Below are 22,314 nucleotides of genomic sequence, written 5' to 3' on the forward strand. Positions count from 1 at the left end.
TGACATCCTGGTTTGATGGGTGGTTTATCAGTGACGCCTGTAAAAAAAAAAAAAAAGCCACCGATCTCAGGGGGCACCAAACACTCATTTCCAGTCCATGAAATCCAGTGACTGAGATCCAACCCCATGCTTAAACTTTCAAGCAGGGCCCTCCAAAGTGGTTTGCAAAGACAGAGAGGCACTGATGATGTTACCTAGTTTGGTTATGAAACCTCCGCAAGAAAACCGGCAAGGTCAAAGAGCACTGAAGACCCTACAATCCTCTTCCTCCTCCTCCTCCTCCCTTTCTTCTTTCCATCCTTCTCCTTCTCATCCCTTTTCCATCATCCCTTCTTTCTCCTCCTCTTTCTCCCTTCTTCTTTCCATCCTTCTCCTTCTCATCTCTTTTCCATCATCCCTTCTTTCTCCTCCTCTTTCTCCTTCCTTTCTTCTTTCCTATACTTCTCCTTCTCATCCCTTTTCCATCATCCCTTCTTTCTCCTCCTCTTTCTCCCTTCTTCTTTCCATCCTTCTCCTTCTCATCTCTTTTCCATCATCCCTTCTTTCTCCTCCTCTTTCTCCTTCCTTTCTTCTTTCCTATCCTTCTCCTTCTCATCCCTTTTCCTTCATCCCTTCTTTCTCCTCCTCTTCCTCCTCCCTTTCTTCTTTCCATCCTTCTCCTTCTCATCCCTTTTCCTTCATCCCTCCTCCTCCTCCTCTTCCTCCCTTTCTTCTTTCCATCCTTCTCCTTCTCATCCCTTTTCCTTCATCCCTTCTTTCTTCTCCTCTTCCTCCACCCTTTCTTCTTTCCATCCTTCTCCTTCTCATCCCTTTTCCTTCATCCCTTCTTTCTCCTCCTCTTCCTCTCTTTCTTCTTTCCATCCTTCTCCTTCTCATCCCTTTTTCTTCATCACTCCTCCTCCTCCTCTTCCTCCCTTTCTTCTTTCCATCCTTCTCCTTCTCATCCCTTTTTCTTCATCCCTCCTCCTCCTCCTCTTCCTCCCTTTCTTCTTTCCATCCTTCTCCTTCTCATCCCTTTTCCTTCATCCCTTCTTTCTCCTCCTCTTCCTCTCTTTCTTCTTTCCATCCTTCTCCTTCTCATCCCTTTTTCTTCATCACTCCTCCTCTTCCTCTTCCTCCCTTTCTTCTTTCCATCCTTCTCCTTCTCATCCCTTTTTCTTCATCCCTCCTCCTCCTCCTCTCTGCAAACCCCACTCCCTTCTAGCACTGATGGTGTTACCTAGCTGGGCAATGAAAAGACTGCAAGAAAACAAGCAAGCTCAGGGAGCACCAAGGACCCCTCAAGTCAACACCGAGCTACAAATATTCTCCTTTATTAGTTCCGTGGCAACGAAGATTGTAAAGTCGGATTAACTCATTTCACAATCGCCTTGCTTAGCAACGGAACCTCTGGTCCCAATTGTGGTCGTAAGTGGAGGATTCCCTGTACATATCTCCTTTCCCATCTGGAAGGAGTCTGTTTGTGGCATAGGGGCATGATCAGAAAAATTGCGACAGCTATTTTCTAGAAATGACACGGCCATACCTTTTGGTGTCAAACGTCCAGTTTCTCCTCTGTTGCTCAGAAGTTTTCTGTAGACCTAAAATTAAATATAGGAGACACTCTGGTAGACTGAAATCCATTGAGGTTAAAGGAAGATTTACCTACATAATTCTTGGCTCTCCAAATGCTTTAGGCATCCCTGGCCCCAATCCTGATTGCTTGCAAAACAGGATGATTAAACCACCATGCTCAGCGAGCACCCAGGACTCCACGGTTCAAATATGAAGCTACAAATATTCTCTTCTATAGGATGGTTAAAAGCTGGTTCTTTGAGGTTGGCCCTTGTGGCCGAAGAGCCTTGGTGGCGCAGCAGACTAAAGTGCTATTAAGCAGCACCAGCTGCCTGCAATTACTGCAAGTTCAAATCTCACCAGGCTCAAGGTTGACTCAGCCTTCCATCCTTTCGAGGTAGGTAAAATGAGAACCTGGTTTGTGGGGGCAATAAGGTGACTTTGTATAAAAAAAGAACACCGCTTGGGGGGGGGGCCGAAAGCCCTACTAAACAGGTATATACAAAAGTATGAAGGCTATTGCTTAACGCATTGTCAGCCGTCCTGAATCTCCAGAGAAAGGGCGGCATATAAATCGAACCAATAAATAAAGCAATAAATATATAAATGCATTTTCAGACATGCAAGAATTGTAACCACAATCACAACAGGACAATTGCTTTCTGATATTTGTGTTGTGGGGGGGAATCCACCCTGGTTTAGAATCAGCAAGGTCTCTATAAAGTTGGACTAGATGACCTCCAAAGTCCCTTCCAACTCTGTTAAAAATGATAAGGTGGTTTGAGATGCGAGACTTGTTCCTAACATCCAACGTTAATCCTAGCTTGTTGGCGTAAAAAAGGCCGGCTGAATCCTGGGGCTGAATCCTCTACCACGCCTGCTTTGTCTCTTCCACCAAAATTAGGAGTCTTAAGGCAAAGGATCCCCAGATCACATTCGTCTTCTTCTTTCCACACCCAAATATTCCAATTTCACTGGCTCTCTCAAAGTTAAGTCCCAAAGTTAAGGCGTTCCATCACACTCACGTTCTCTTATCCAGCTACGGCGGCGAGATTCAGATCCAGCTGGCGCTCCTATGAAAAGCAGGACATTTATACGTGGCCGAAGACTTGCTAACATTAAAAAAAAAACGACAAGCAAAGTCCCATCCAAAATGATGGCCCACCTTCTCCCAAACTGCACATCCCCCTTTCCTGTTCAAAGTCTAAGCAAACAGGATCAGGATCCCATGTTATGACACGGGAAAACCAAACTTAGCAATGATCTTTGAAGCGCGATGGAGGAATCTGGAAGGATATCCGTTCTAATTAAAGGCACCCTTTTGGGGATCTGATCAAAAGAACAGCCACCTATCAGGGGTGGAACTGCCACTTGGATTGATTGCCTGCCATCAAGTGGTTGATCCTTAGAGACTACCTAGATTGAGCTTCTCTGGGTAGATAGAAAATAGAATAACAGAGTTGGAAGGGACCTTGGAGGTCTTCTAGTCCAACCCCCTGCTTAGGCAGGAAACCCTACACCACTTCAGACAAAATGGTTATCCAACATCTTCTTAAAAACTTCCAGTGTTGGAGCAACGCTGGCTGGGGGATTCTGGGAGTTGAAGTCCACCCATCTTCAAGCTTCCAAGGTTGAGAAACACTGATCTAGAATGTTCTACCTTCCAAGTCATCTGTATAAGATTTGTCCTGTCAAGTCACACATTTTATTTCTTGTTATTTACCAATTTGTTTTGCCTGCCCCATGCATATTACAATTATTATATGGACTCTGGGCAGCGTATTTCAAAATAAAACCCAACAAAAGGGCAGTTGAAATAATAAGACTTGACTAAATATGATTGCTACACAGAAAGAGTCAAGAAAACTGTTGGAAATTTCTTTTAAAAAGGACAGGATTTGATGTATAATTGAAATAATTTTGTTTTTTTTGACCCCCTCCCCTTCTGGGGACACTCTTGCATACAGTACAGGTAGTCCTCGACTTATGGTTAGCTGTTTAATGGCAAAAAAAATTATTACCCATTCGATAGAGTGGATTTGGACTTACGACCGCGAGATTTGCTTAACCACTATAGTCGAAAAAGTTGGGTCCGGTGATGTGGAGCCTCAACTTACGACCGCATTGATTGATGACAGGAATTCTGGAACCAACTGTGGTCGTAAGTTGAGGACTACCCAATTTCTGGTCATAAGTTGAGGTCGTACGTTGGGGTCATACGTTGAGGCTGTTGGGGACTTCTCAAAGATGAGGCCCTTCTGAATTCGGGAGAGATTTGGCAAACGTGGAAGTCAGGAAGAAACGGTCTCTTGTCACCCTTCTTTGTCGTAGCGAAGAATAATAATTATTATAATTATTGTAATGTTAAATAGTGTAATATCCTCGACATGAGGATATTACAATATCCTTTATTGAATTATTTTAAAACTATTTTAACTTTTGTGTACAAATGTTTTATTTTTGGCTCTTCACCGCCCTGAGTCCGAAAGGAGAAGGGCGGTATAGAAATTTAAATAATAAATAAATAAATAAATAAATAAATAAATAAATAAATAAATAAATAACCCCAATGATTTATGGAATTCCAGTCCCAGTTGTGACTGGGGAGTACCTCTAATAGGGTTTCCTGACTAAGCAGGGGGTTGGATTAAATGACCTCCAAGGTCCCTTCCAACTCTGGAAGCAGCATTAAAAGAGGCCATTTCTTCCCAACGTCCATGTTTCCCGGATCTCTCCTGCGTTCAGAAGGACCTTGCCTATGAAAAGTCCCCAGCAGCAGAACTTTGGAGCAACTATTACGGGTCCAAAGGAATATTTACTCAAGCATCCAACGTGTTGAGTAGACAGAAGTTAGAGAGACAAGGACAGTTTGCTTAGAACTTAAGCAATATTTGCTCCTGGTCACTGATCAACCTACTGTATCTGAAGGAGGCCTTCAAAAATGCCTTCTAAGACCAGCTGAAGCAAGAATCCTTGTTTGAATGGGGTTAGAATTAGAATAACAGAGTTGGAAGGGACCTCGGAGGTCTTCTAGTCCAACCCCCTGCTTAGGCAGGAAACCCTACACCACGAGTTATGGAAAGCCAGAGACATTCTTCCATTTCAGGAAAGAAAGTGTGCTTGGAATTAGGTGTAGGATACAAGACATCCTCCGGGAAAGGTTGAGAATCTAAGCCAGGGGTCTGCAACCTTAAACACTCAAAGAGCCATTTGGACCCGTTTCCCACAGAAAAGAAAACACCGGGAGCCACAGAAACCCTTCCCGTGCCTGACTATTTCCACAAAACTAGCATATATAGTAGAATTAAATGTTCAGGAGATTCACTTTGTAACTGTTTACTTACTTAACAACCACACTGATTCACTGAACAACTGCGACAAGGAAGGTCATAAAACGGGGAAAACTTAAGAGCTGTCTTGCTTAGCAACAGGGCTCAATTGCAGTCATAAGTTGAGGACTACCTGTAAGCATTTATTTGAAAAGCCACTTCATCCGTTTTTCTTGTAGGGCAAGAAGGAAATGTGACATGTATTTGTGAATGCACTAAAAATCAAATTTGGGCCTTGATCTTGGGGGAAAATACTACCACTACTACTACTACTACTACTACTACTACTACTACTAATAATAATAATAATAATAATAATAATAATAATACCACTACTATTGGTATTAGTAATACTACTATTACTAATACCACTAATACCACTACTACTACTACTACAACTACTACTACTACTACCACTACTACTACTACTAATAATAATAATAATAGATGGCCAACGCAGGAAAAAAGAAAAAAAACTTGAAAATCTAAAGGGGGTAACAGTTAAAATCCTAATTGTACCATCCTGATATTTGTTGACGACATTTTAGAAAGAAATGATTTACAAATGACTCGTTTCTCCTACTTAATTTTTTTCTCTTTATTTACGTCTAACAACCATTGGTTGGAAGTAACAACAGCCGTAGACAAAGAAAGCAGAACATGAAAGTCGGGAAAAAAGATGTTTCTTTTTTCACTGCTACAGTTGGGATTACACGACCCTCTTTCTCTATCGCTCGTGGAATGGAGGGAACATTCAGTCGGATCCGTCTTGGGAGGTCATGGGTTCAAACTTTTTCTTCAACTTCTGGAAAGTCTCGGAAAGCCATTTCCTGCCAAAGACAAGAGAAATGGTGAGTGATCTGGCCATCTCCAAAGCTCCCAAGCTCTTGTAATGTGAGAAAGACCTTGGGAGACTAGGTTCAGAGGTGGTATTCAGCCGGTTCAGACCGGTTTGGGCGAACCGGTAGTGGCGAGCCCGGGCACAATCCCATTCCTATATCGCTGTGTTTTTGATGTTGCATGCGTTTGTGGGCGGCGCACACGAGCGAATTGCTGCGGTTTGTGACATCACATGCTCACATTTCCGGTCCTGGGCGAACCGATAGTAACAGTAAGTGAATCCCACCTCTGACTAGGTTAAGAGATGCTGCCAAGGAAACAGTCAGATAAGGGACAGCCTAGCCCTCAGCTGCACAATGGGCGAAGGAAGAGCTCAGAAAGGACCTTCCCGAGTTGTTTCCATGGTAAAGGAGACCGGGAGAAAATCGTACTTTCAGACTGGCAAGATCAGGGGTGTCAAACTCAAATTTATTGAGGGCCACATCAGGGTTGTGTTTGACCTTGGGGGGGGCGGTGTGTGTGTGTAGCCGGGGGCATGGTCAGGGTGGGCATGGCCAGCTCAACATCACTCATCAAGGCTCTGTTTTTGGCTGCGACGGCCTCCTGCAGCACTTTGCCAGAGAAAATGGAACTCAGAGAGGCTGCGCGTGGCCCGCCTGGGCTCCGGTTTTGCTGGCAGAGGGCTGTTACAGCTGAAAACAGAGACCGGACGGCTCGCGTGCGGCCTCCCCAAGGTCCATTTTCTTTGGCAGAGGGCTGCAGGAGGCCATCGCAGCTGAAAATGGAGCCTTGATGAATGACGTCAAGCTGGCCACACCCACCCTGACCACACCACGAGCTCCGTTTTCGCTGGCAGAGGCACTGTGGTCTGGTCCTTTGCTGTTTCCAGGGTGGGCCCGTGGGCCAGATCTAAGCCCCCCGCAGGCCAAATCCAACCCCCAGGCCTTGAGTTTGACACTCCTCGGCAAGATCATGTGGTTAAAGACGTTGAGCTCGTCCGATGAAAAGCGGACAGCCTTGGGTTTGAGACCTGCGCTCTGTACGACGGGGTGAGCTCCCATCCTTGCCTCAGCTCCTGCCCACCTAGCAGTTCGAAAGCATGCCAAGGTGAGTAGATCAATAGGTACCACTTCAGTGGGAAGGTAACAGCTGTTGAGTGAATCTCGCTTTCCTGTTGGATTTTACTTGTCAAAAAGGGAATCACGTGACCCCCGGGACACTGCAACCGTCATAAATACATGCCAGTTGCCAAGTATCCGAATTCTGATCATGTGACCATGGGGATGCGGCAACGGCCATAAGTGTGAAAGTTGCTTTTTTCAGGGCCCTTGTAACTTTGAAGGGTCACTAGATGAGCTATTGTAAGTCAAGGAGTACCTGTCGATTCTCAAACACGGCTCTTTTCCATCATCCTGTTCTGCCACTGGTTCTGCGGCTTCCAAAAATATTTTTCACCTTGGACTTAAGGCTTCCCCTCTTCACGCTCATTCATAGAGAGTCCGTATCGCTTAAGACACCATTCTAGGAGAGGTGTTTCAAATCACAGACATGCTAATTCAGGAACCTGTTTGGCGGTTTCACTGAGCCTCCAGCAAGAATTCCAGATGATTACAGTCGGTTGCATGCCAAAATCTGACTGGCATACCTTGGGCAGGGATTTAGAAAGCACCTGCCGTGGGCACCTAAGAGGCTATCATAGAATCATAGGGTTTGGAGGCAGGACTGTCACTGTGTGGTGGAATGCTGTCTGGATTCCCAGCAGGGAGGGGCTGGAGCAAAGAGGCAGCAGAGGAAACTAGCTAAGTTAATCAGAGTAGAGCTGGAAGGGACTTTAGAGGTCTTCTAGTCCAACCCCGTGCTATACCATGTCACCTAGCACTGATTGATGATGTTCCCTAGTTCGGGTGATGAATCCTTTGCAAGACAACAACTGAGCTCAGACAGCACAAAGGACCCCTCAAACGAACTCGCCCCCCCACCCCCACCCCGGGGTCCTTCTCCCCCATAGGATCTTCTCGATGGAGCCCTCTCGGTCTGCTCTGTATCTCCATCTAGTGGTGGCTGCCGCATCTGTCAGGCTCCTCTGCTTATACTGTAAACCTAAATAAAAATTTGCTTTTTTTTTTTTTTTTTTTGCTAATCTAGGTAGCTGATATTCCCTTTTCAGCTTTCAGGCCGTCACTTTCTGGTTGATGGAGGAAACAAGCTCAGTTCCGGAAAGTCAAACTTTTTGCCAGCTGATCCCTCCCCCCCCCCAAATATTTTGCACCCTTTTAGCTCTGCTTATGCCTCTCAGACGTCAGCTGTTCGCTGATGGAAAGCTGATCTTGATCAGGAAGTCTCTCCGTTCGTAAAAAACAAAAAAGGGTGTGTGTGATAATTTAAGAAGTCACAAGGGGATGAAAAATCAGACTGGCAAGACAGTCTTTGAAGCAAAACCCCAGGAAAATCTTTAATCCTGGAAAGAGTTTCATCGTTGAGATCACACAGAGAGAGAATGTAAGAAAGGAATGGTGGCTTTGCAGGCAGGGAACTCCCCCCCCATATCAAATGCTTGGATTTTTTTTTTTCAATAAATGCCCAGATCAGGCAAATACACCGACATATAAGTCATGTGTTGTTGCAAAGTGGGTGGGGTGGGGGGGTCAGATGATGTCACCTGCATCATGACCTCTTCAGGCTAATGGATGGAAATCACCTACTGCTCCTCCTTTACATCATAGCTGGATTGGTCCACGTGGCCTAATTCCTGCTGTTTGCACAATGATGTCGTAACGCTTGGGATGTCGTTGTGGCTTCTTTCAACAATATGGATGGGAAGGGAGCATTTAATTATTAATTTTACTTCTGTTATGGGATGAGAGTGAGGTATGTATAGTTGGCAGAGGCAGGCACAGATCAAAGAATGAATCAGGAGAGGATCAGAATTGGGTGGCTGCGGATGTTCCTGCTTTTCCAGGGTTTCAAAATTGGCAGAAGTGAGGAAGAGCTTGCAGAACAACTTCCAAAAACTGAATGATGAAAGACCAGGATATGGAAACAGAGTGAAAACAATTCTGGGGAACTGTCTCCAGATTTATGAAGGAGAAGTTTGATGCTAAATATTAAGATGGGCTTCCTTTGGCTGATGTTCTCCAGATGTTGGGGTCTTCTGGAGAATCCAACTTCTCCTCCTCCTCCTCCTCTTCCTTCTTCTTCTCCTCCTCCTCCTCTTTCTCCTCCTCCTCCTCCTCCTTCTCTTCCTCCTCGTCTTCTTCCTTCTTCTTCTTCTTTTCCTCCTACTCCTCTTCCTTCTTCTTCTTCTCCTCCTCCTCCTCCTCCTTTTCCTCCTCCTCCTCTTCCTTCTCCTTCTCCTTCTCCTTCTTCTTCTCCTCCTCCTCCTCTTCCTCCTCTTCCTTCTTCTTCTTCTTCTCCTCCTCCTCCTCCTTCTTCTTCTCCTTCTCCTTCTTCTTCTTCTCCTCCTCCTCCTCCTCCTCCTCCTCCTTCTTCTCTTCCTCCTCGTCTTCTTCCTTCTTCTTCTTCTTCTCCTCCTCCTCCTCTTCCTCCTCCTCCTCCTCCTTCTTCTCTCCTCCTTCTTCTCCTCCTCCTCCTCCTTCTTCTTTTACTTCTCCTCCTCCTCCTCCTCTTCCTCCTTCTCCTCCTCTTCCTCCTCTTTCCTTCTTTCTTCTCCTCTGTGAATTCTCAGCCAAGATGGCTGCATCAAGGCCCCTCACCCTATTTTACTTCCCTCCTAATAGTTATAGTTGGAAGAATGTGAGCTAAAAACATTCACCTGGTTTTGTTGCTGAATTCGCTGTTGTGGAATTCAAGAAAAGCAGCTTTAGCCTTCTCCCCAAGGTTATCAACAAACGTCTGGACCTCCTTCTGATACTTCTCAAACTTCTGGGCCATGGTGGGCTCTTTCTCACCGTCTTCATTGGAGTCTTGGGGTAGATAAATTGAAAAAACAACCTTGTTACTTGCTTATACACAATGCTAAACCGACGCTTCATGTTGAGTTCATATAACAAACATTATATCCAAACAAATAAGCCGTGTTGTTAGGGCTTAATGTAATAACCTGGTTCACAGAACATGTTTTGTGAGGCATATCTGATGCCTCACAAAATACTGAAGCGCAAACTACCCAATTCTATTTAGCTTAGTCCGGCATGTTGTGTGAATCCAGCTATGTGTTAAGAAATTGACACAGGGTTCAATAAACTCAGAACAAACAATGGAGATTTTGGGTTGGAGTGCACAGATTTTTGCATCATGTATGATATTTATTTGTGCAACATTTGCCTATTTGAATACTTATAGAAGTATCTATAAGCATCTATCTATCTATCTATCTATCTATCTATCTATCTATCTATCTGTCTGTCTAATCTATTTATCATCATAATCTCTCTCTCAATCTAATCTGTCTGTCTTTCTGTCTGTCTCTCTCTGTCTCTCTCTCTATCATCCATTTATTATCTATCTATCTATCTATCTATCTATCTATCTATCATCTATCTATCATCATAATCTCTGTCTCAATCTAATCTATCTGTTTTTCTGTCTGTCTCTCTCTCTGTGTCTCTCTCTCTCTATCATCCATTTATTATCTATCTATATCTATCTGTCTGTCTATTATCCATCCTTCATCCATATATTATCTATCTATCTATCTATCTATCTATCTATCTATCTATTTATCATCCATTTATTATCTCTATCTATCATCCATCCATCCATCATTCTATCTATCTATCTATCTATCTATCTATCTATCTATCTATCTATCATCTATTGTCTGTCTATATCCATCCATCCATCTATCTCTGTTTGTTTGTCTATTATCTGTCTGTCTGTCTGTCTCTCTGTCTGTCTCTATCTATCTATCTATCTATCTATCTATCTATCTATCTATCTATCCCCCCAGAGTTCCTTGCTAGCAATCCCTCACAATGAAGGGGAAGGGGCCTGTTTTCTCCCCCGGTGAAAGCAATCCTATCCTTCCCCAGGTCTCACCTGTCACCACCGCAGACAAAGTCATCAGGAGGACCGCAACAGCCAACACCAGCTTCATGGTTGCACCTCCTGCTGGAGCAAAAAATAAAATCATTAATAAAAATAAAATACAGTAAAATAATAAAGCAAAATAAAATAAGGAAAAAGAATGGAATGGAATAGAAAATAATAGAGTAGAGTAGAGTAGAGTAGAGTAGAGTAGAGTAGAGTAGAGTAGAGTAGAGTAGAATAGAATAGAATAGAATAGAATAGAATAGAATAGAATAGAATAGAATAGAAATGATGGCCAGGCAGAATATAACCCTCCCCAGATTCAGATGTTCCTCTGATTACACAGATCAATCAAGGTCTTCAATTTCATTTTAGATTTCCAAAATTTGCAGCCAAAATTGAAGTCTCCAGATCTGAAAGCCCCACACCAGGTATGCATGCTATGTATGGCCAATAATCTTTCTTAGTAAGGCATTTTACTCCAATGTCTCCATCACCGTCTCCTGGAGCTGCAGAATAACAGGATTTGTAGCCCTCCCCCCAAAACCCAAAGGAGAGGGAGGGGTGGGGTCCCGGTTGGGAATCGCTCCCTTGATGGGTGCTGTCCAGAATGAACTGAAGTCCGGTGTGCAAGGAAGAGAAAAATGCAGTGAAAAAAAGCAGAAAAATTGCAAAAGCTGGGTGTGTAAGCACCCTATGGGTAATTGACTAATAGTAATTAGCCAATTAGTAATTAGTAATTATATAATGATGTGGTATAACATCTTATATAAATAAGGTATTATTGATATCTTACATAAAGATCAGATTGTAAAATCTTCACGCGTTCCTCACTCAACAGACAGAACCACTTTCCAGGTCTCTGAGGGTGTCCAATATATAAGGGTGAAAAATCTCAGCTGCCTGATTGTGATTTGACTTTTTTGACCTCTCTAGACTTTCTTTCTAAGCTTTCGGCAGCCTTTGCTCCGGTGTCTTAACAAACCTTGCTTTCTGCTTCAGCAGAGGGAAGCATCCTAAAGAAATGGGGGGAAATGCAATCCTCATGATGCAGGATCACAGAGTTGGAAGGGACCTTGGAGGTCTTCTAGTCCAACCCCCTGCTCAGGCAGGAGAGGAGACCCTCTACCAGTTCAGACAAACAGCTGTCCTATCTCTTCTTAGAAACTTCCAGTGTTGGAGCATTCACAACTTCTGGAGGCAAGTTGTTCCACTGGTTAATTTTTCTCACTGTCAGGAAATTTCTCGTTGTTTCTAGGTTGCTTCTCTCCTTGATTAATTTCCATCCGTTGCTTCTTGTCCTGCCATCAGTTGCTTTAGAAAATAGATCGACCCCGCTCTTCAGAAATGTTTAATTTTTATTATCTTACTCTTGTTTTTAATTGTTTTAGTATAATACTTATTTATGGTTTTTATATTTTTAGAGTTACTTGTACATCACCCAAGGATGTACGGAGGGGATGGGCACTTCCTAAATATGATAAATTCATAGAATAAATAAAATAAAATGTGATCTTTATTGATTTTGGAAATGGCTTTGTCTCGTCTAAACAGGACGGTAGAGTCGCAGATGCTCCAGATGGTAGATTAAGTCATACATTAAAGGATTGAACCAATTCTCTATTAATATTTTTGTGGATATCGTTTAATCTCTTGAAAGATAAATCATTTTAATCACGCTTCCGTTTCATTTTATACAGGCAAAACATTTTCTTTTAACAACTTAGTTTAATTTAATTTAATTTAAATCTCATTTGTTAACAAAATACATTTTGCTGGTGAAGTAAAAAAAAATCTACAGGAGAGTTAAACGTTATATTTCACTTAAAATTAAATTTTCATTTCATTTCATTCAAATTCATTACAATTTGGGGAGTGGGTGTTGTTCACTAATTTAAAAAAAAACACATATATTCAACAAGGCAAGAAATCACAGGTGTCAAACCCGAGTGACAAACTTCCCCGAGAAGAAATAGCAACAAACATGGGAAAAATCTCTTTTTACATTTTAAAGCCACCGAGGTTGCTACTGTCAAAATCCGAACGCTTTCAATCCTTAATTCTGATCGCCCCCGTAACACGTTTTCCATAAATCCCCCATGCCGATTCATGTTTGGCATTTAATTAAGCCAAACATCTAATTATTTTAAAATGATAAAGAAATGTTTGTTTTTTTTTAGCTGAATGATTTGATGGGAACATCCTTCCCTCTCCCTGATAACCAAAGTTGATCTTAAAGTCTTTCCCAACTCTCTTCGTTGCCGTTTACTTACTTGTAGTTGTGAGTGGAGACAATATCCCTGGGTGGAATTTGCAGGTCCATCCAGTTGCTGTTCCCTATAAACCTGCCCTCAGCCTCCGTCATCGCACCCCCCACCCCCCACCTCCGGCAAGGATAAAATCTGACCTGATGTTTTTTTTTAATCTCCTCCCTGCGATTAGATTGCTTCATTTCTGCAGGAAATGAAACATTAGACAGAGATGGATTCCGGTGTTTTGTTGTTTTTTTCCCCCTTCCCTTCCCTTATGTGTGCCATCCAGTTTTTTCTGCTTGGAAAAATACCCAAGGCAGAAAAAGAAAAAAAGAAAAAAGGGAAGGGAAGGGAAGGAAGAAGGAATTAAAAACAGGAACAGAGAAATAATATTTCCCCAATCGTTCGCAGATTGAGCAACTTTGGGAAAATGGGAAAAAGTTCCCGCTTTCTCTGTTGGTGAGAGTCAACCCACCTTTCAAAGATCTGTAAGCGATAAGATAGAAAAGTGTTAGCATTTTTTTTTTTTTAGAAATAAAAAAACAGATCGTGAGTCATAAGAAAGAGACACCTTATCTTTAACATTCAGAGGGACCGACCGATCCAGGGGAAGGCAGGACCTGAATTTCCAAACAGAATGAATTATAAGAAAATATAAATGATAAAAAGTAGAATATAAAACATCTTCTTGAGTCGTCCCGAAGATGCTGACTCTAAACCAGCCCGATTGCGGATTGCGGATTTCTTTTTTTTAGATGTCTAGAAAAGCAAGCAGATTTTTTTAAAAAAACTTTGGATATATTAAAGCAAGCAGATGCTTTTGTGTTCTCTGGTTGCCCTAAAAATGCAAGTACCCACAAACAAGGCAGAGGGGCTGTTTGGCTTGGAGTTTTCCTTTTTGTTTAATTTGCCATTTAATTCTCTATCAAGTGTTTTCAGAGACACTCCGATTTATTAAGCAATGGTTCCCAGAGCCCGCTTAACTATGCCAAGAACAGGGAACTGGGAACTGGGAGAAAGAGAAATGGGAAGCTATTGTGAGCACTGAGTAAAAGCCGAGAGCTTCTGCATGCTGAGTATCTTGGAAGGGGTTCAAGAGGCATTTTGAAGCCCCACCTTCAACACTTTGTATTGCCACCTTTTCTTTTCTTTTCAAAGGAGGCCTTAGTGAGTGTCGAGAACCTTCTCTGTTTGATAGAGTAGAACATTTTTTTCCCATTGGATACACACTTCATAAAGCCGTGTTTTTCAATCTTGGCCTCTTTAAGATGGATGGACTTCCAACTCCCAGAATTGGCTGGCTGGGGGATTCTGGGAGTCGATGTCCACCTTCCATGTTTCTCAATCTGGCCAAGGTTGAGAAACATAGAAGGAAGGAAGGAAGGAAGGAAAAGAGAAGAAAAGAGAAGAGAAGGGAAGGGAAGGGAAGGGAAGGGAAGAGAAGAGAAGAGAAGAGAAGAGAAGAGAAGAGAAGAGAAGAGAAGAGAAGAGAAGAGAAGACAGAAGGAAGGAAAAGAAAAAAGAAAGGAAAAGGGAAAGAGAAAAGGAAGGAAGGGAAAGAGAAGTGAAGAAGAAGGAAGGAAGGAAGGAAGGAAGGAAGGAAGGAAGGAAAACAGAAAAGGAAGGAAAAGGAAAGAGAAAAGGAAGGAAGGAAAAGAGAAGAGAAGAGAAGAAAAGAGAAGAGAAGAGAAGAGGAAGGAAGGAAAGAAAAGAGAAAGGGAAGGAAGGAAGGAGAAGAGAAGAGAAGGAAAAGAAGGGAAGACAGAAGGAAGGAAGAAAAACAGAAAAGAAAGGAAGGAGAGGGAAAGGAAGGAAGGGAGAGAGGGAGGGGAAAAAGAAGGTGAAAGAAAAGAAAAAAACAGAAAAGGAAGGAAGGGAAAGAAAAGAGAAAACAAAGGGAAGAAGGGGAAAGGGGAAGGAGGAGAAGGAGAAGAGAAAAGGGAAAAGAGAAAAGAGAAAAGAGGAGGAGGAGGAGGAAGAACAGGAACTCACCGCCCACATGATTTTCCGAGGAAGGAAAATCTGATTGCAGAAAGCAAGGCCTCTACTTAATGAGGAGAAACTATACAATGAAATACATTTTAAGCATCCGGACAGGTTGGATGAGTGTTGCCAAAGACGGAGGGAGCACCTTTTCCAGCATTTCAGCACTTGTACTGACAGGTTTCGGTTCCTGGCGTCATGAGAACTAAGCGTGTTCTAAACGTGTTTCTAAAGTTGCCAGCGTAAGATGGCTTCTCCCTTTCCACCTGAGGTCCTTGTTTGGATAGTGTCATACATGACCATCTATGGCAGTGTTTCTCAACCTTGGAAGCTTGAAGATGGGTGGACTTCAACTCCCAGAATCCCCCAGCCAGCGTTGCTGAACCTATGAACCCTATGGTTAGCGTTGCTGGCTGGGGGATTCTGGGAGTTGAAGTCCACCCATCTTCAAGCTACCAAGGTTGAGAAACACTGATCTATGGGAACTCTACCAATTCACAAAAATAAAAAATAATGACTTCTTATGGTTGGCTGAGGAATTCTGGGAGTTGAAGTCCACAAGTTGTAAAGTTGCCAAGTTTGGAGACCCCGGACTTATTAGACTTTAGGTGGTTTATGAGGGGGGGGAATGGGGGACACCCCAAAAGTCAAGAAGCCCTAGAAAAAGAGTTGGACTCTTATTCCAAGGTCATTGGAGTATGTCTCTCATCACTCCCAGCTCTGGTGTCTGGAGTGGGTGATGGGTGCTGTAGTTTGAGCTGACTTAAGAGTTTCACCCAAGAAATACATTGCACCCTAAAATGTGAGCCAGGCTGAGTTATGGAAGAGAGCCCGAAGCCGTCTCTTCAGCTCTGTAGGGATAGGCCCACCGTTAAGCAGAGGGAGCTCCATTTTATAACCATACTTGCCGTGGTCCTTAAGCAAATCCCTAGAAGGTTGTTAAGTGAATTTGGGTTTCCCATTGACTTGGCTTGAGAGAAAGTTGCAAAAGAAGGAGGAGGAGGAAGGGAGAAGGAAGGAAGGAAGGGAGGGAGGGGAAAAAAGAGGGAGGGAGGGGAGGAAGGAAGAAGATGAAAAGGGAAGGAGGGGAGGAAGGAAGGAAGGAAAGAAGAAGAAAAGGAAAGAAGGAAGGTGAAAAGGGAGGAAGGGAGAAAGGAAGGAAGGTGAAAAGGAAGGGAGGGGAGGGAGGAAGAAAGGAAGGAAGGAGAAAAGGAAAGAAGGAAGGTGAAAAGGGAGGAAGGGAGAAAGGAAGGAAGGTGAAAAGGAAGGGAGGGAGGGAGGAAAAGGAGGGAGGGAAGGAAGAAAGAAGGTGAAAAGGGAGAAAGGAAGGAAGGTGAAAAGGAAGGGAGGGGAGGGAGGAAGAAAGGAAGGAAGGAGAAAAGGAAAGAAGGAAGGTGAAAAGGGAGGAAGGGAGAAAGGAAGGAAGGTGAAAAGGAAGGGAGGGAGGGAGGAAAAGGAGGGAGGGAAGGAAGAAAGAAGGTGAAAAGGGAGAAAGGAAGGAAGGTGAAAAGGAAGGGAGGGGAGGGAGGAAGAAAGGAAGGAAGGAGAAAAGGAAAGAAGGAAGGTGAAAAGGGAGGAAGGGAGAAAGGAAGGAAGGTGAAAAGGGAGGAAGGGAGAAAGGAAGGAAGGTGAAAAGGGAGGAAGGGAGAAAGGAAGGAAGGTGAAAAGGAAGGGAGGGAGGGAGGAAAAGGAGGGAGGGAAGGAAGGAAGAAGGTGAAAAGGAAGGAAAGGAGGGAGGGAGGGAAGGAAGGAAAGAAGTAAGGAAGGGAGGGAGGGAAACAGTAAGTGATCACATGACCCCAGGACACTGCAACCATCATAAATAGGAGCCAGTTATATCCAAGTTTTGATCATGTGACCACGGGAGATGGATGCTGGAACGGCCATAAGTGTGAAAAATGGTCCCGACGAGTCCCTTTTTTCAGTGCCATCGTAAGTACGAATGGCCACTAAAGAAACGGTCGTAAGCGGAGGACCGTCTGTGCTTCTTTGGCGCGAAGGACCTCGTCGTGTCGGTTCCAGGAGGGTGCAGGATTAGAATCGGGAGCCTTGTTCTGCTTTGCTGCAGAGGGAGAAGCGAGGGGGCCATTCCTGGGAAACTCTGAGTGCGGTTGGCCCTACGTGGGAATCGCCCGGTGGCCCCGTTTCCACCGGCCTTGTGCAACCCCCGCGGACTGAATGGCGGCCCTTGAGTTTCCTGCACACGAAGCGCCACGGAACAAACCGTCCGACCCCACAATGCGCCTTTTCTCCTCGGGTTGAGGCCTGGCCGCCCCCCACCCCCGTCCTCCCCCCACCCCCGCATTGGGGGAAGGAGGAGTTGAGGGAGTTTATTTGCGTTCATGGGGAAGGCTTTGGGTTTGGGCCGGGATCCTCTCCTTCCCACTGGCGGAGGTTGAACGCTGGTAACCTTCTCCCTGGAGGGATCCTGCGGGATTTCTTTTCTCTGGAGGGCTGCCACCTCCTGCTCAGAGAAACAGGCTGGGTTAAGGAATCTTTTGTTCTCCCTCCCCTCCCTCTCTCCCTCCCTCCCTCCCTGGACTCTTTGCATTGTGGATTCTTTTTTCTTTTCTTTTCTTTTCTTTTCTTTTTTCTTTTCTCTTCTCTTCTCTCTTCCCTTTTCTTCCTTCCTCCCTCCCTCCCTTTCTCTGCCTTTCTTTCTTTCTTTCTTCCTTCCTTCCCTCCCTTCCTCCATCCCTCCCCCTCCTTCCCTCCCTTTCTCTTTCTTTCTTTCTTTTCTTTCTTTCTTTCTTTCTCTTTCTTCCTTCTTTACTTCCTTCCTTCCCTCCTCCTTCCTTCATTTCTTTCTTCTTTCCTCCCTTCCTCCTTCCCACTCCCTCCCTCCCTTCTTTCCTTCCTTCCTCTCTTTTCTTTTCTCTTTTCTTTTCTTTTTTCTCTTCTCCTCTCTTCCCTTTTCTTTCTTCCTCCCTTCCTCCCTGCCTGCCTTTCTCTGTCTTTCTTTCTTTCTTCCCTCCCACTCTTCATTCCTTCATTCCTTCCTCCCCTTCCTTCCTTCCTTCCTTCCTTCCTTCCTTCCTTCCTTTTCTCTTCCTTCTTCCTCTTGTCTCCTCTCCTCTTCTCTCTCCTCCCTCCCTCTATGGAAACTTACTTTTCTTTTGTCCTTGAAAGAAAACAAAGAAAGAAATTTTCCACAGTAAAAGGAATGTGGGAGAAACTGGGTTTAAGATTTTAGGCTTAAGTACAAGTTATAAAGCACTAAAACCCTTTGGTAAACTAAACTGCATGTTTCATGTCTCATCCCCTTCCACTAGAAATTTAGAAATTTAGCCAAGAAGAGTACCTGAGGGAGGGAGGGAGGGAGGGAGAGAGAGAGAACTGTCTCCATCATGCAATCTCCTCCATCGGATTTATTTGGGTTCTCCAAATAAATATTGCATAATTGGGATGTCCAAGAATCAGAAACATTTGCATTATTTGGTAATAATCTCTGCTCACAATCACCCACCACACCCGAGTCACCTCCTGTCTTGACCATTGCCCTGTGCTCTACATGGAGCTGCCCTTGAAAGACCTTCGGAGACGGGACATCTGGTTTTGCTCAAGCCAAGATTTGCACAAGTGTCGTCTCTCTTGAGGGAGCTGCATTGGCTCCCAACTCGCTTCTGGGTTCAATTCAAGGTCCTGGTTGTCACCTTCGAAGCCCTACCTGGCCAAGACCAGGTTGTTTGAAGGACCATCTTCTTCATCACTCAGTCATATCTACCCAACCCTCCAGAGCAGGATCTCCAACCTTGGCAACTTTAAGCCTGGGGAATTCTGGGAGTTAAAGTCTACATGTCCTAAAGTTGCCAAGTTTGGAGACTTCTGCGATAGAGAGATAGATGGTAGATAGATAACTATATGATGGATGGATAGATGATGGATGGATGGATGGATGGATGGATGGATGGATGGATGGACGGACAGATGGACGGATGGACGGATGGACGGATGGACGGACAGACAGACAGATAGATAGATGATGGATGGATGGATGGATGGATTGATAGATGATAGATGATATTTATTTATTTATTTATTTATTTATTTATTTATTTATTTATTTATTTATTTATTTATTTATTTATTTAATTTCTATCACCCATAGTTAGATAGCTAGAAAGATACATAGATAGATACATAGATAGATGATGGATGGATGGATGGATAGATAGATGATGGACGGACAGATAGATGGATGGATGGATGGATGGATGGATGATGGATGGATGGATGATGGATGGATGGATGGATGGATAGATAGATAGATGAGAGACAGATAGGGAAAGAAAGAAAGAAAGAAAGAAAGAAAGAAAGAAAGAAAGAAAGAAAGAAAGAAAGACAGCATGTAGGTAAATCAGCTGAGTAAACTACATGTCATTAAATAGATTATTATATTTCTTTCTAGTTGTCTCCAAATATTTTTTTTCCCTCTGTCTGCACTACCCATCTACCTCACCCAGCCCAGTCTGGCTCCACTTTTCTATCTGTTTATATTGTGAAATCTTTTGTCCTGTTTCCCCACCCCCACCCCCACTCCCACCCACCCCCACCCAAAAAGCTCCCGGCTCCCTGTTGCAATAAAAGCTGAATCACCGATCATAAAAGGAACAAAAGAATCTGGCAAAACAAAATTCCTCTGAAAAAGCCGCATCAGTCACTTTCCAGCAAAGAGCTAGCCTTAGAAAACAGCTGCAGCTCAGCTGACACACGAAAAGTTAAGTTTGATCTCTGAGGGAGCCCTTTGCTCAGGGAACAAAGTCCCAACTAAGGACCCAACAACATTAGGATGTTGTTTTGCCAAGAATGTTGTTTGGCCCTGCTCCTTGGTTTAAAACAGGGATGTCCAACTTCGACCATTTTAAGACTTGTGGACTTCGACTCCCAGAATTCCCCAGCCAGCTGGCTGGGGGATTCTGGGAGTCGAAGTCCACAAATCTTAAAAGTGGCCAAGCCTGAGAAACACTGATTTACGTGAGCAATAAGAGTGGACGTCAGCAGATGGTAAAAAGCAACTGTAGTAAGTTAAAACCCAACCCTCTCCTTGGAAAATGAAATATTTTAGGAAATATTAAAAGGGCAGAATATTTCTCCTAGAAGGGAAGCAGAAACTCAGCCCCCACCCACCCACATTAAGGCCTGGGCCAGTCAATTCTACATAACAAAGACCTCCCTCCTTCAAGCAGAACCATAATAGGAATTGCCCAAAGCCCCTTTCATTACATCATCACCCAGCATGGCTCAACCAAGCCTGGGACATAGACAACCTACAAAATTACCCCTGCATGGCCACATGGGAGTCTGACAACCAATCAGAATACAAGCTCAAATTCAAAAGCCCAGAGAGGGCATAAAACCCAGGCACCCATAGCATTGCTTCCCTTTTTTTTTTTCCTCTTCACCCAAGATCTTCAAGGCATGTGATCCTGTCCACCATTAAAACCATCTTCCCCAGCAGCTACCATGTTCCCAGTGTCTTTCTCCCCACTTGGAACTGAATCCAGATGGACATTTCTTCCAACGCAACATACTAATGTTCAGTTCTGTCTCACTTCAGTAACACTCATGTTGCCGTCAGCTTCTTGTTTCTGCCAATTTCTCGCGTTCTGCTCGATGGTTTAAAGCCGATATTCACATTTAAGTGGTTCGACATTCCTTCCCTCCAGATTTAAGCATTTCATCTAGCAATTTAATCTAACATGGGATTTTGGTAACGCCAGCCTTTTTGGAAGGGCCATGCAGGTCGTTCTCAACTTACGACCACAAGTGAGCTCATTTCCGTTGCTAAGCGAGACGGCTGTTAAGTGAGTTTTGCCCCATCGTATGACCTTTCTTGCCGCAGAGGTTAAATGAATCACTGCTGCGGTTATTAAATTAGTAACGTGTTTGTTACATGAATTTGGCTTCCCCATTGACTTTGCTTGTCAAAAGCAAAATCGCAAAAGCAAAGTTTGCAACTTGGTCGCAAAAGGGGATCATGTAACTCCGGGACGTTGCAACCGTCATAAATATGAGATCGTTCGCAAGCATCCAAATTTTGATTCTTGTGATCATGGGGAAGCTAGAATGGTTGTAAGTGTGAAAAACATTCATAAGTTACTTTTTGTAACTTCGAACACTTACTGAACGAACAGTTGTAAATAGAGGAGTATCTGTACAATGGATTTCCTACGTTATTTTGTTCAAAATATGCCTTTTTTTGGTCTTCTCTCTGATCCCCAGTATTTAACTGGCAAAGCGCACCGTAAAAATTCAGGGTCAATCCATGTCAGTTCTTCTTCTTTTTTTTTTTTTGTCTTTTGAAAAGATTTTTATTTTTATTTCTAATACACATATTGTAAATGTACATTCTCTTATCCATAATTGATCATACATATACATATTTTTTCTAAAGAAACCATAACAATAAAACATTTTAATTAGATTCGGCATTCCTCTTCTACTCTTTCTTTCCTCTCATTTTACAACAAACCTTCTTCTCCTTCCTTCTTTCTTTCCCTTCCCTACCTCCTCTCCTCTCCTTCTCTCCTTCCTCTTCCCTACTTCCTTTCCCCCACTCCTCCCCTCTTTCCCCCTTTCTAACCTTCTCTCCTACTCTTTTCCCCCATCTTTTCTTTTTCTTCCATTCCTCTCTCTCCCTCTCCTCTTCTATCTTACCCTCTACTCCTCTCTTCTTTCTTTTTCCTTTGTTGTCCGATATTTCCCCTATTTGGTATCTGGGCATCCCCAATTTTCTATTAATACGTATTTTCTTTCCAATTTCCTTTCAATTTTGCCTAGTCGAATCCATGTCACTTCTAAAGGATTGCTAAGGTTTGGTTTTCTGTATTGGTTACAAAGCGACGTTGGCTAAATTAGCATTTCAAATGCGGTTCTCTTCCTTTGGTGAAATTGTAGTCTACATTAATTCGCCTGGCGTGTGAACTATTTGTTCTGCTTCTTGTCTGATCTTGTTTCCATCCTGTGGGCCAACTCCCAAGAGGTTTTGCAGCCCCCACCACAAAGAAACCACGTGCCCTGGAGTCAAATCCAAAACAAAGACCGAGTTGTTTTGTAAATACGGTAGGTGTTGTTTCAGCTGCAATGGTTTATTTTTTTTAAAAAAAGCAATTTTTGATTTTGTGGGATTCGGTCCTGCATCCCTTCCGGATCCATCCCACCACCTCAGTTCAGTTGGCTGAACCGTTGTTCACCCGATAAACCATGATTAGAGGCACGGAATACAAGAAGACACAAATCATAACTTATAGAGCAGGTCTGTATGACGGACTAAACCAAACTGAATCACCTTTTGGGCTGTGAAAATCAGCCCTCGATCAGGAGACACGCTAAGCCTGTGATGGCAAACCTATGGCCCGCGTGCCACA

The 22,314-nt window shown here is 43.6% G+C and overlaps 1 protein-coding gene across 4 annotated transcripts; it reads right to left on the bottom strand.

The window, feature by feature from the left end:
• Positions 1-5,456: 5,456 nt before the first annotated feature.
• On the bottom strand, positions 5,457-13,658 carry APOC1 (apolipoprotein C1). 4 transcript variants are annotated; one of them, XM_034438039.3, is made up of 4 exons: positions 13,536-13,658; positions 10,722-10,790; positions 9,496-9,646; positions 5,457-5,713 (listed from the first exon to the last, which is right to left on the bottom strand). In XM_034438039.3, exons 2-4 carry the CDS (start codon positions 10,777-10,779, stop codon positions 5,638-5,640), a joined length of 285 nt encoding a protein of 94 aa, XP_034293930.1. In that variant the 5' UTR covers positions 10,780-10,790; positions 13,536-13,658; the 3' UTR covers positions 5,457-5,637. The 4 variants fall into 4 exon arrangements, with proteins under 4 accessions (XP_034293930.1, XP_087732776.1, XP_034293929.1 ...); XM_087876650.1 differs by having other exon boundaries at positions 10,722-10,793; positions 13,536-13,579; XM_034438038.3 differs by lacking the exon at positions 13,536-13,658 and adding an exon at positions 12,986-13,124 and having other exon boundaries at positions 10,722-10,793.
• Between the last annotated feature and the right edge of the window lie 8,656 nt (positions 13,659-22,314).

This window comes from Pantherophis guttatus, chromosome 10, assembly GCF_059756535.1.
Source record: "Pantherophis guttatus breed Tessera chromosome 10, ASM5975653v1, whole genome shotgun sequence".
Classification (NCBI taxonomy): Eukaryota; Metazoa; Chordata; class Lepidosauria; order Squamata; family Colubridae; genus Pantherophis; species Pantherophis guttatus.

What these genes read in the sequence shown, in the direction of transcription:
- APOC1 (XM_034438039.3), bottom strand. Translation starts at nt 10,779, where the DNA reads ATGAAGCTGGTGTTGGCTGTTGCGGTCCTCCTGATGACTTTGTCTGCG. An exon ending in TTTGTCTGCGGTGGTGACAG is followed by an intron (nt 9,647 to 10,721) that starts GTGAGACCTGGG and finishes ATCTACCCCAAG; the next exon opens with ACTCCAATGAAGACGGTGAG. An exon ending in GAATTCAGCAACAAAACCAG is followed by an intron (nt 5,714 to 9,495) that starts GTGAATGTTTTT and finishes TGTCTTTGGCAG; the next exon opens with GAAATGGCTTTCCGAGACTT.